The sequence below is a fragment of the Brassica napus genome, unplaced genomic scaffold (genome assembly GCF_020379485.1).
Source record: "Brassica napus cultivar Da-Ae unplaced genomic scaffold, Da-Ae ScsIHWf_220;HRSCAF=384, whole genome shotgun sequence".
Taxonomy (NCBI): domain Eukaryota; kingdom Viridiplantae; phylum Streptophyta; class Magnoliopsida; order Brassicales; family Brassicaceae; genus Brassica; species Brassica napus.
In genome coordinates this window covers 65,858-78,777 of record NW_026015613.1, presented here as the reverse complement: position 1 = coordinate 78,777, position 12,920 = coordinate 65,858, and the positions used below count along the sequence as shown (strand labels likewise).

Genomic DNA, 12,920 nt, shown 5'->3' with positions numbered 1-12,920 from the left:
AAATCGCGGCGGTTCTTCACCGCCGAGCGTTGCAAGGCCATGTACTCGGCCGGGTTGCCGCGTTTTCGAACATGGCCTGCGGTTGATGAACTATACTATTCGTCGGTTGAGTATTCCCGAGTCAATGTGAATATTGAACTGAAAAATTGTATTTAGAACTGAAGCCGAGATGATGAAATCGACTCAAACAGACGAATCAATCTATTATTAGTGACTTTATAGGTTGAATCAATATATAATTATGAGTGCTGGAGGAAGGTTTGGGAGATAACACAGTCCTCTCAAAAAACGTTTTTGCAAGAGGAAAAAAGATGAGAAGATCAATCGAAATAGGCCCGAAGCTTTTTGAGAAGTTTGATGGTGACGTGACCAAACAATGCTCTCTGATTGGTTGAATTTAATAAATGACGTGGACAGCTTTAGAGTGGAGTATATCGGGCTTTTAGTATAGTAGTATAGTATTTTAATCATACTCTTTAGTCATGTGAATTAAACATGCAATTTATGTGTATAGTGTCTAATTGTGCTATATACATTAGCAAAATTCTTCACGTATGATTATTATTTTTTATTAGGTATGAATATACTAAAATATAATATTCAGATTCTAAATATCACAATAAATATTTGATAAATTTTTATTTTAATATAAATATGATTTGTTAAACAATATATAATGATTTTTTATTAATATTGACTAATATTTTTTACTGAGATATGAATAATCATCTAGTAATTTTAAAATGATAAAAAATCTAAATAATTGACATGATCAATAATTGTGAATAAGTAAGATAATAAAGACTGCATTCTTTAGACACGTTTCTAACATGACATGTAACTTTGCATATTAATCAGTAATACAGTTAATTTATAATTCTAGAAATCAAATCTAACCTGTAAGTTTGAAAGCCAAATAGTTCGAATTCGAATACTTAAATATATGACCTACAATAGTTATTCAATGATTCTTATTCTTTGAAATATAATTTTTATTTTCACCCTATAAATTTAGGTAAAATATTTTTTTACCAAAATTGAGACTGTCATTATTTTAAAATTTACTTTGGTTTAAACTTTTTTATTTGTATGGAAAATTAGTGATAGTCTGCTTACTTTATTTTTCCAGTGAAATGGAGTATACTGCTTCTATTGCTTGTCGCTATAGCTTTAGTAACAAAAGACTATACCAATAGGATTTAGTCCTCATCACTCCATACTCTATATACAGGGTGATTCTCAAATTTTGGGGATCACAGACAATTAGTAAAATAAATTTACTAAACAAATTGAAAACTCTATGTTTATGTATTTTAAGTTTAAAATTTTATGAGGTATATACTCTACGTCCAAAACGGTTCTGTCCATGTGACTATTCAGTGGAGGAGCTTGTTTAAATTTGATCTGTTTTCACCTTAAAACTTTGATATTCTACCATTCTTTGATAGATAAATCCGAAAGCGAAAACCATAAAAATCACTAAAACTAATCTTCTATGGTCTAATATTTCTTCAAGTCAATATAATATTTTAAATAGTGATGCTTCAATGAGCAAAATTATATCTCAATCGATTAACCTAATCCATCGACTCGACTAAAACTAAAACATGCTTGAGAACATCATAGTTTTTTTTTTGCTAAAATGTTAACATCATAGTTGACAAAGGGTTTGCATATTATAGAGTAGGTTTGCATATAATAGAGTTCAAACGTCACACTAAGTGAAAAGAACATTTATTGATCATTTGGCTAATCAGGTTGATTCAGCAGACACTAATCAATGCAAATTTAACTGATAAATTTCCTGAAAGAGTTCAATGTTAACATGAGAAATTGTAACGTTAGTAAAACTTAACGTAAATAACATGAAAGGTTTGTTATAACTTATAACATTCACTGAGGTCACAAAAGAAGAAAACAAATAGGTAAAAATATGTTAACATGAAAGGTATGCTATAACTTCTTAAATTATTAGTATCTTATATGAAATTTAATATATTTTTGTTGAATATAATTAGTTTTTTTTATGAAAGAATATAATTAGTTTCTTATTTGGAAATGGGGGAACAATTATTTTTTTATTACAACTTGATAAGTAATGGTCAAGTAAATATTCATCTGAACTTTACTCCGTAACCGTAAATAATAAAAACTATATAATCTCACCATATATAGAAACACAACATGCATGTCATTTGGTCTCTTATTGTTATTGCTCACTTGTGACGTTGCTATTTGTTGTGCAAATCGAAAACATAATATCTACTACACTATACTCATGAGGAAAATGATTCAAGAAAAGCGAATAACAGTATAAGGTTCAGACTACACTCAAAAACTCATCGAGAAGAAGTTAAACACACACAGTTCATGAATCATAAAGTAGAACAGAACATAAGAGTTATTTTAACCAAACAACCTATAAGTACTTATGACATCAAAATCATATTCAAAAGCTTGAAGCTTTTTTTAAGACTTTAGTTGCTCCTTTCCCTTGTAGAGAGTTGAAATTGAAACATCAGAAACCTTGACAACCTTGTACCTAACTCCAGGAATATCTCCCACAACATGACCCTCAGAAATAAAGAACTCGTCCTGCAGACATTAACAAAAGATGATTCAACATTTCACAAAACTAATCCACGTTTAGTAAATTGGTCACAGCATAACCTTCTTTCCGTTCTTGATAAGTTGTACTCTAGCACACTTACGGATGACAGAGTTAGGCTGCTTAACCTCGATTCCGTTGCATATTCGAACACTAAGACTCACGCATCAACACCACTGTCCACACTAAAATTAAGCAGATAAAGAAGCAAATTCATATAGCTCTTACGTTTTCTGATGGACGATTCCTTTTGCATGAGAAGGACCCAACAAAAAGCTTCTTCCTTTCATTTCCTATGGTCAATAGAAACGGAACAAAGAAAATAATCGTCTACCTGCGTGAACCCATCTTTGTATCTCTGTCCATCTAACACTCGTTGTGCCTACAAAATCACACATGAGATTAAATGTCACATCTAAGCACAAATACAAAATCTCAAATCTTATCCATATATGATGAAGTTTATAAGTGAATTATACCTCACACAAAAGCATATCTTCTTCAGAAAACCAACATCTTCACTTGAAATCTGAGTTTAAGTATGTATATCATCTGTTAACAAAAGATCCATAACTGGATTTAAGAAAAAACTCTTGTAGTTCTAACACAACGCATAAATATTTTGATTACGGAAACAGGTTAGCATAATCATTTATATCAGTATGATTCAAACTGATTGACCCACCTTCTTCACAATCTCTCCGTCACGGGAATTGGTTTTTTTACCGGAGATTCTCGGAGGGTTGAAAACGGTGATAGCTGTAACCTGGTAAGAACCTGGATGATGATGATTCAATGGTGAAGTAGCTTCGACGGCGGTTGTGCTTAGAATTCTGGTGGATTGCATGGCCATAGATGTAGCTTCTTCAGAATAGGTTTTGATTTAGATTAAGACATATATTTATATAAGAAAGGATCAAGGGAGGTGAAAAGAAACATTCAAGGATTGTTTTAAGAACATTATTGATTAATGATTGAGAAGGTTATGCAAAAACAAATCAAATCGCAGAAGACGAAGTGGAAGAGTCAAGAGACTCGAAGCTTGAAACAACGATACATGTTTCTCTGTTTTTTCTCTTCATGGGCTGGGTGGGGTGGGCCACACTGATAATTTTCATAAACCCACACGAAAGTTCAATCTATATCAGCAATGGTGATATGGCAAAATTAAACTTTCTCATTGGTTGATTAAATTTGCCTACGTCGATAGTTTAGATGTTGATCTTATTCAACTTTTAGTATTACTAGGGATTGGTCCGCCCTACGGGCGGAAGAGTTTACACAAAATTATTCTATATTAAAGTATATTTTAATTTTACAAAACATTTGTAAAATTATTTTAAATTGAAGAAAATAAAATAATTTGATCTCTAATTAGATCAAAATCAACGTTTCTTATAATCAAATATTTAAAGAAACCAATTTTTATCTTCTTTATTTTATAATTTTAATTATTATTTTTTACTTTTTAGTTAATTACAGACAAACACAAATAATTACGTTTATATATATATATATATATATTGTAATTGATTATAAAAATAAGTTAGTATACAAATTTAAAACTATTTTGTTAATTGTTTTCTGCCTAATAAATTTAAAATGTTAGAATTCATAGTTTGCTGTGTATTTTATTAAATAATTTCGAGTTGATAGTATGAGTCTGAAGTACTCAATATTTTGATCTATATATATTTTTATTCTTGATTATGTAGGTTATGTAACTAATTTTTTTTCATTATCAAATTTACCAGTCTAACTTAATTTATATAGTATGCAATCTTGGTTTGATACAAATATATTTTTCATTAGTTTGACCAAAAAAAAATCTCTTGCTAGACTATTACGTAGAAAAATGGTTAAGCTGATTTAGATAAGCAGATAACTAAAAGGTTTTCATTCCAAACTGAATGATTTTATTATAGAGAAAAAGTTTAGTTGAAATTGGCCAAACCAACGGAATGCTATTGTCCTCCAAACAAATTTATGAGAACCTGTTACAAATGAAAAATTAGACGAAAACCAAACTACCACACCAAAAGGCCAAAACTTTATATTTATATCACGAGTGAAAATAAAAAAACACGACCTGTTGTTGGAGAGGTCATTATTTTCTTTTATCTGTTGGTCATTATCACGAATGACAATAAATTCAGTCACTATTGGTCTGGCGAAAAAACTGAGATACATAGGGTATATATACAACACACTCGTGATGAATCTCTCCTCTCCTTTTGGCTTCCTTTCATCATACTCCAGCTTCTCTTGTTACTCCTGGACCTGTTTTATAAGTAGACAATCGATTTTTTACATATATCATATAAGATACAAAAGGTATGGATCAATAACACTTGGCCTCAAGAAATAAAAACAATAAATACATCGTAAGAGGAAAAGATCATACCCAATGGCCATCTCGAGGATAAGATTATCTTTATCAATCATGTGAGATGTCTTGGTGAAGACAGTGTTATGGTAGTAAGGGTTCTAATCAAAGAAAAGATCAAGCGTGAATCTTTTTGGTTCTTTAAACCTATTCAATTTGATATCTTTGAGATACTTGCGAGTTCATTCATCTTGCTTATATTTAGTATAATCATTGGAAATCCATCTAGAAAGAGAGTAACATTTTCTTTAAGAACATATCCTAATAACGAACCTCCAGACCGGCAATCTCATTGTTCTTCAGTGCAATAAGCCTCAAAGAACAGCTCAAGTGTGAACTCTTTTGGTTCTTCAACCTTTTTCCACTGGAAATCTATAAGATACTTGAGAGCTCATTAATGTCGCTTATTTATCTATAATCATGGGGAACATGTGTGTACATTATATAGATGATCCTAAGATGTTGCAAACTTAGTCACCAACATTTTCATAAACGAATCTCCTCACCGGCTATTTCATTGTTCCTAAGATGTTGCAAACTTAGTCACCAACATGTGTGTACATTATATAGATGATCCTAACAAAAAAATCTCGTTATCACAAAATAAACTAACACTAAATGCCTAGATGACAAAGCCAAGACATACCTTTTACAGTCTTTCATTTGGCGTTTCTCAAAGAGGATGCTCGAGTAAAAGACGAATGTGGATCCCATAACTTCATTATCATCACTGTTGTCATAACGAATGTGTTTTTATATCAGCTATAGTTCTGTTTCTGATTTCTCTTTTTACCCTGCCATTTGAAATATCCTTATGTATTTGGTATAACAAAGTTCACATCCATGTGCACTGAATCAAGCTAAAGATTCCCCACTGTTCAAAAATATTTTGGCTCTCTTTTATCTTTTTGATCAGATCAACAATCATTTACCTGATTCATCTTGTTGATGTAAACATGACTATTTTCCAGTGGAGATTACCTGCTAAGTAACAAAGAATTAGGCAAAATATCCAAGAGCTAAACGTAAACTAAACAAAAAAGAAATGATAATCTCCTCTAGTATAAGTTTGCCATTGTGACAACTATTCAAGCTTCCACTGTAACCACATTAACGTTGCAACATCCTTTAGAAGTAGTGACTCATTTATCCAGGTGGAATCAATTCAAAACTCCCTATGTTAGCCCTCACTTTCACTGTTGTCACTTCTAAAATACCCAAATACAGATTTTTAAAGTTACTAAACCTGTGGCTACACTGGCATTTAGTATCCGCATTCTTCTACTCCAGTGAGCTGTTTTTTGTTCGAGAAATTGTTGTATAGTAACTCCAACCTCTGGAAACCATTCCTGCAACCAAACAATGGTGTGAATATTTTGTTTCACATGAGAATCATTGATACACAAAAGACTCGTGATACTGAAAAGCATAACACAAAGAGAATGAAAAATTTGAACACATTAAAAAAATGGAGAAAGCATACGTGAGGGCTTGCAAATGGTCATGTACATCGCCATGAACATGTTCCAATCGAGGGCCGGGAGATTGGAAGCCATAATTCTTTAAGTCACAAAATATAAATTGGAAAACAGTGCAAACCTTTCACTAAAAAGGCTTCACCACAACCAAAAATTGAGGAAGGCTTTCCCAATGATTTTTTTTTTCAAACAACGATTACAATTCGTTCTTGAAAATAGATCGGTATATAAAGGAGGAACAAAGGGAGCTGGAACGAAATCATCAAGACGAAATTAATTTCTCGAACTAAAGGATGTGATTGATTGTGTAGAGGGGGATCAGTTTCTATGGAATCTAATCGGAGAAGACGAAGCGGTACGGAGATGACGATGTTTCTTTTGTCGTCGTTTACTTGTGTGATAATGAGAAAAGAGCTTACATTAAACAGATCTCAACTTTTAAGCCCACTCGCTGCCTGTTTGTTTAATATGGGCAATAATCAAATGAAGCCCAACCAAAAGCAAACCTGTACAAATGAAATGTTCTAATTGGCTAATTTTTTTAATCGACGTGGACAATCTAGAATTTCACCATATCTAACTTTTAGTATAGTATAGATATAGATATTGATTGCATCCTGCACAAATTAAATGCTGTCAGTGTTAAGATGTATAACATGACTAAACTGTCTACTTGAATTGTGTGCGCAACCATCTTGACACCAAGCTCATATTGTTTATTTTTTTTTCTATTTGATGCAATTTAATTTTGCTGTAGTTAATGTCAATTTTTTAAATTTTTTGTTTTTTTTTCTAACACCTTTTTCTATATTATATGATAGCTTTCTGTGAAAGATGCTTCTAATAACTGAAAAATGGTTGGAACAGATGTAGGAAACAAACTATTCTTGAAAGAGCCATCAGCCAAAGTAATTTTGTTAGATTGCATTTCATCTGAGTCCTGAGAAATGCAAAGTTGTGACATATTTTGTCAGATTACATTTGATTATGTCTCCAAGTAAGCTATAATATATACACGACCTGAAGATGAAAATACATGGAAGACATGAAGGGCTTTCTCTATATTTCTCTAACGTGCAAGAATATTTTTTCCCTACAAATAATAGGAATCCTAAATAATAATTTTGGGAACTTTTTTCTAATAATAGATCATTATTTTTTATTAAAACAAAATGAGCAGTGGACGACATATACATGTATATGCTAGACAATTATCATAATTTAATCTCCTAAATTGTAAACCAACAAAGTGAAAAATCTAACTAAACAAAATTTACAATCCCCATAAAAGATCAGGACTATTAACACAAAAAGATATTAAAGACCAAGAACCAGAAAATACTATAAAAAAGCAATACCAACAAAATACAAGCTAGAATGCACTTGACATTTTTTTTTTTTTAAGAAAAACTTCTTTATTTATTTTGCAAAACCGGATTACAAGGACTAACAAACCTACCTTACTCAAAAAATCTCCAAGGGACTTAACAATGCCCTTAGAAAATACTTAACCAAGAACCTAAGTAAGTAAGAGAGGTGCTGTCTGTGATTCTCATGTTTCGAGATAGAGGATCAAGCTTTGACCGAATAATCTGCTTAACTTCTTGAATAATAGCTTGTGTGGGCCTGCTCACAGATGAATGTAAGCGGGCGTTTCTCTCCTTCCAAATCATATAGAGCACAGCTTGGAATATGAGCTTAACAATGAGGAGAATATTTGTGTCTGTTGAAGAGGTCTTTAGCCACCTAAGACACTCTTCAAACAGGACGGGAGGATGTACACGGGTACGAGAACAGAAATACGCCCACACTTCCGAGCTGTATGCACAGTCGAAGAACAGGTGCTGTCTAGACTCCTCACCGCTTGAGCATAAGAGACAGCTCGGGGAAACCTCAATACCCCACGACCTCAGTCTGTCTCGAGTAGCTAATCTGTTCCAAGCAACCAACCAAGCAATAAAAGCATGTTTGGGAATTCTACCTTTGAACCAGATTTGAGCATGCCAGGGAACCGGAGGAGAGGGAGGGTGCAGAGCAGACCACGTCTTAGCGGTAGAGAAGATAGTTGAAGGGGAATCATTTCCCGTTCTCCATAGGTACTTATCAACACTAGATGATAGCACAATCTGATCTGGCGATGGCAAACATTGCTTCAGTAATGTGATTATGGCGTTCCTACTACGAGACGCACTTAACCACCACTCTCCATTTACTAAAGCTTCTGCCACCGTCGCATCCCTGTGCAGACCCGAAGCTGCAGGTCCTCTTCCTTCTGTTAAGTGGAACAAGAAACCAAGATCCGTCCAATTATCGTACCAGAAGCTAGCTAAATGCCCAGACCCCACTTCGCAACAGACAAAGGGGCGGGCTAACGTCCTCAGCTTACACAGCTGCTTCCAGATCCAGCTGTCCCCTCGTCGAGGTTCCAGTTCCCAGAAATTTTCGGATCCAATTTTATGCCTCCACATCCACGAAACCCACAATGATCCCCCTGCTGCAAACAGAAGCCATATAAGCTTCAGTGCCAGCACCTGATTCCAATCTATTAATTTTCTCAATCCTAAGCCACCTTCATTCTTCGGTGTGCAGATAATGTCCCAGCTTATCTTCGCACCTCTCGCAGACTGTGGAGCTCCACTCCATAAGAAAGCATTACACATTCTTTCAAGGATCGAGATGCATTCACTTGGCAAGATGAAAATCGATGTCCAGAAGGAGATTGTGGAGTAAATGACTGCTTGAATTAGCTGGAACCGTCCCGCAAAGGACAGATGTTTCACTGTCCAAGAATTAAATCTTGCCTCCACTTTGTCGAGCAAAGGTTTGAAATCTGACTTCTTCATTTTCTTGGAGGACAATGGAACTCCGAGGTATCTCACCGGCAGTGCCCCTTGCTTTATTCCCATAGACTCAGCCAATTCTTGACACAAAGAGTGACTTCCACCATCAATCATAAGCTCAGTCTTATCTCTGTTGATACTCAGACCCGAGATTTGCTTAAACTCATCCAAAATCTCCAAAATCCCTCGCAACGAGTCCTCTGAACCATCAAAGAAAACCAAGACATCGTCTGCAAAACTCAGGTGCGTGATTAGGGGTTCCTCGCATGATGGATGTGGCCTGAAGCGATTGTTCACAACACCAGCATCTAGCATTTTTGATAGAACGTCCATGGCAAGCACAAAGAGGAGAGATGAAATTGGATCTCCTTGCCTGAGACCTTTTTTCCCTTGAAAAAATCCATGAAGCTCGCCATTCACTACTACACTGAAGGAAGTAGTAGTGACGCACTCCTTAATCCACCCAATCAGCTTATCAGGCAGTTCAATGGCTTCTAGCAGGTTCAGAATAAAGTCCCAACTTATATTATCATACGCCTTCGCCAAATCAATTTTCAAGCATCCCCGAGAAACTCTACCTTCCACATGAAAGTCAGTTACTAGTTCCGAGGCCAGAAGAACATTCTCACATAACAACCTTCCTTGAATAAAGCTTACTTGATTTCTTTGCACAACTTCATCAATGAATAGTTTGATCTTCTTTTTTAGAAGTCTCGCTATCACTTTGTAGACAGTAGAGCATAAGGAAATTGGCCTGAACATAGATAGCCTATCAGCGCCAGTTATCTTTGGAACCAGGGAGATGGCTGTGGCGTTGAACTTCCTTAACATTCTCCCAGCCACAAAAAACTCTCTTATTGCAGCCATAACATCATTTTCCACTACTGACCAAGCACTCCAAAAAAACTCAACTGGAAACCCATCAGGCCCCGGCGCTTTACTCTTGGGCATTGACATTACAGTCGCGAGAATCTCCTCATTGCTGGGAATACCACATAAAGACTCAGTCAAGGCCTCAGGACATCTATACGTCATAGTAATCTTCAGATCATCCACTGAAGGGGGGGGAGACCAGGGTTCAAACTGATCCAAGCAGGTGCTGAAAGTAAGACACCACCATATCCTTGATCTGTGTCTTATTTGTGATTCTTGTTTCCTGCCCATCAAATAAAAATCTGATGGCGTTCCTTGCCTGATGAGCGATCACAGCTTTATAAAAAAATTTAGTATTAGCATCACCCTCCTTCAGCCATCTGATCCTCGATTTTGTCCTATAGAAGATCTGTAGCGCAGAGTCCAAGAATTTCCACGTTTTCCTTGCCACAAACTCACGCCTGAACAAAGACTCTGTTGGGGAGACTAACATCTCACTCTGAATCTCCTGAAGCTCCTCCATAGCCAGTCTTGTTTTTTGTTGGATGTTTCCGAAACCAAGTCGATTAAGACTTCTGCAGGCCTTCTTTACCTCTTTCAGACGCTGACCCAACGAAAACAGTTCTGACCCCACTGCTATCTCCTTCTGCCATGCTGCTAATATCTCCTCCTGGAACTTAGGATGAGAAGCCAGAAATGGAAAATATTTGAAACTCACTTTCCTAACTTCTGGATCTGCTCGCAAATCAACTACACAAGGTGCATGGTCAGATTCTCCTTGCGCCTCAAATTGAGCAACCACATCTGAGAATACCTCCCTCCAAGCTTCATTCCCCATGGCTCTATCAAGCTTACGAATAATGGGATCTTCTGGTCTATTATTCGTCCAAGTATAAAACACTCCCCTTAACTCCACATCCTCCAACTCACATTGGAATAGACAATCTCGAAACTCCTCCATCCCTCTCAGCGGTAAGTCATAGGGTAGGATAGAGAAATGCTCAGATGCCGTTAGAATTTGATTAAAGTCTCCAAGAATAAGAAAGGGTTTATCCTTGACCAGGTGATGGTCCGAAATATTCACTATCTCTTCCCAAAGCTGCCTTCTCTGACCTTCAGTGTTATACGCATACACAAAACCCACAGTTATATATGTCTGAGTATCAGGATCAAAGACCCCACACACAATCATCTGCTCTGATTTCTTGAACACAACCACTGATAACGACTGTTTCCACACCACCCAAATCCTACCTCCAGCTACCTCCGAATAGTTACTAACACACTCCCAACCTTGAAGTAAAGCAGACATCACAGCAGCAGAATTCTCTTCCCTCACTCGAGTTTCCACCAAAGCACCTACTGACGACCCCAAATTATTCAACCAACTACGGATATTATTCTGACGACCAAAATTATTTAACCCCCTGACATTCCAAGAAAAGATCTTCATATATACAAGATTGAAGACCGACTTGCGGTTAGCGAGCAGAAATCCCAGTCGAGGCTGCACCCCGAGATAAGATAGATGAATCTTTTGGAGGAGTTTTCTCTAGTAAGGAAGCCTTCCACAAATTCTGTCTAAGCGCTTTGCGAACAGCCTTAGGATGCTTGAACCAAACCCTCTCATCTTCGTCTGGATCAATACCAACACCAGGAGACTCTGGCTCAGACACTACTTCTTCCTGATCTGACACCTCTAGTTCACTCACACTAAGAGACTCTTTAGGTGGAACTACTTGTACAACGCTCTTGTCTCTAGCGAACTCATTTTTCCCCCTGAAGTTGGCAGTACCTTCAATAGCAAGATCGAGAGCTTCCATGTCTCCAGAAAGAGACACCGGGGCCTCCTTCTCCTCAATCTGAGACTTCGAGAGAGCACTCTCAACTACCTCCGTAGCGCGAGATCTCAACCTACCCCTTCTCTTAGATTTCTTCTTCTTCTTTTTTTCCACCAGCACTTCACTCTTCGCCACCTGAGACTCGGGAAGTTCAAGTCCTACTTCCAGCATATTTGACTGCAGGTTAATCTCTGTAGAAGTTGAGACCATCCTTTCTTGGGACAGACCCACCTGCTCCAGTACCTTCTTCTTCTTGATTATAGGTTGCGTGCAGCGGTTGATAAGGTGGCCAAACTTATCGCAGTTTATACACTTTGGAGGGAGGCTTGGGTAGTCAACTTTGATTCGCACCGCATTACCTTCAGTATCTCTAACTTCGACCAGTTGTGGTGGAGCCGCCTCAAGAGTAATCTCTATCTTCACCTTAGTGTCACCAAAGTGATATGGGTCCAACCTTGACTTTTCCGTATGGAGAGGCTCTCCTATCGCACTCGCTACGACGCTTATCCCATCAAGCGAGTACAACTGAGGTGGGACGTTCCGCAGAATAGCCCAAGTTGGAGCAGTCTTTAGCTCCTTCTCCTGTAGATTTCCTTCTAGAGACCAAGGGAAAACTGAGAAAGCACAATGATCAACTTGCCAGTAACCCACCTGTAACACCCACTCTCTCGTTTGAACTGAGGGAACGTATATGAGGCAGCTGGTTGGAGAGACCGTTCGGACAGTGATGTTTCCAAACTTTCCCCAAACCGGGTTTAAATCGGCGATGATTTTTGCCGGGTGAGGTCTTCGACCGTGGAAATGAGCCACTATGTGGTCTTTCCATAGCGTAGAAGCTTGTAGAAGAACGGCCGGTGGAGCTTGGACCACTGGTGTACCGTCTTCGAGATAGGT

At 36.8% G+C, this 12,920-nt stretch overlaps 2 protein-coding genes and 1 long non-coding RNA gene across 11 annotated transcripts; all 3 read right to left on the bottom strand.

The window, feature by feature from the left end:
* Positions 1-2,469: 2,469 nt before the first annotated feature.
* On the bottom strand, positions 2,470-3,461 carry LOC125600353 (40S ribosomal protein S23-like). Its single transcript, XM_048773116.1, has 5 exons — positions 3,294-3,461; positions 2,943-2,990; positions 2,837-2,901; positions 2,671-2,761; positions 2,470-2,595 (listed from the first exon to the last, which is right to left on the bottom strand). Exons 1-5 carry the CDS (start codon positions 3,459-3,461, stop codon positions 2,470-2,472), a joined length of 498 nt encoding a protein of 165 aa, XP_048629073.1.
* A 1,187-nt stretch (positions 3,462-4,648) lies between these two features.
* On the bottom strand, positions 4,649-6,810 carry LOC125600354. 9 transcript variants are annotated; one of them, XR_007333738.1, is made up of 7 exons: positions 6,478-6,810; positions 6,241-6,343; positions 5,927-5,975; positions 5,501-5,788; positions 5,268-5,366; positions 5,013-5,095; positions 4,649-4,888 (listed from the first exon to the last, which is right to left on the bottom strand). It is a non-coding gene; the product is annotated as an uncharacterized LOC125600354 (long non-coding RNA). The 9 variants fall into 9 exon arrangements; XR_007333736.1 differs by having other exon boundaries at positions 5,268-5,406; positions 5,641-5,724; positions 6,478-6,806; XR_007333733.1 differs by having other exon boundaries at positions 5,268-5,406; positions 5,641-5,788; positions 6,478-6,805.
* Positions 6,811-10,390: 3,580 nt separating this feature from the next.
* Positions 10,391-11,497, bottom strand: LOC125600352. Its single transcript, XM_048773115.1, has one exon. The coding sequence runs from the start codon at positions 11,495-11,497 to the stop codon at positions 10,391-10,393; it is 1,107 nt and encodes a 368-aa protein (XP_048629072.1).
* Between the last annotated feature and the right edge of the window lie 1,423 nt (positions 11,498-12,920).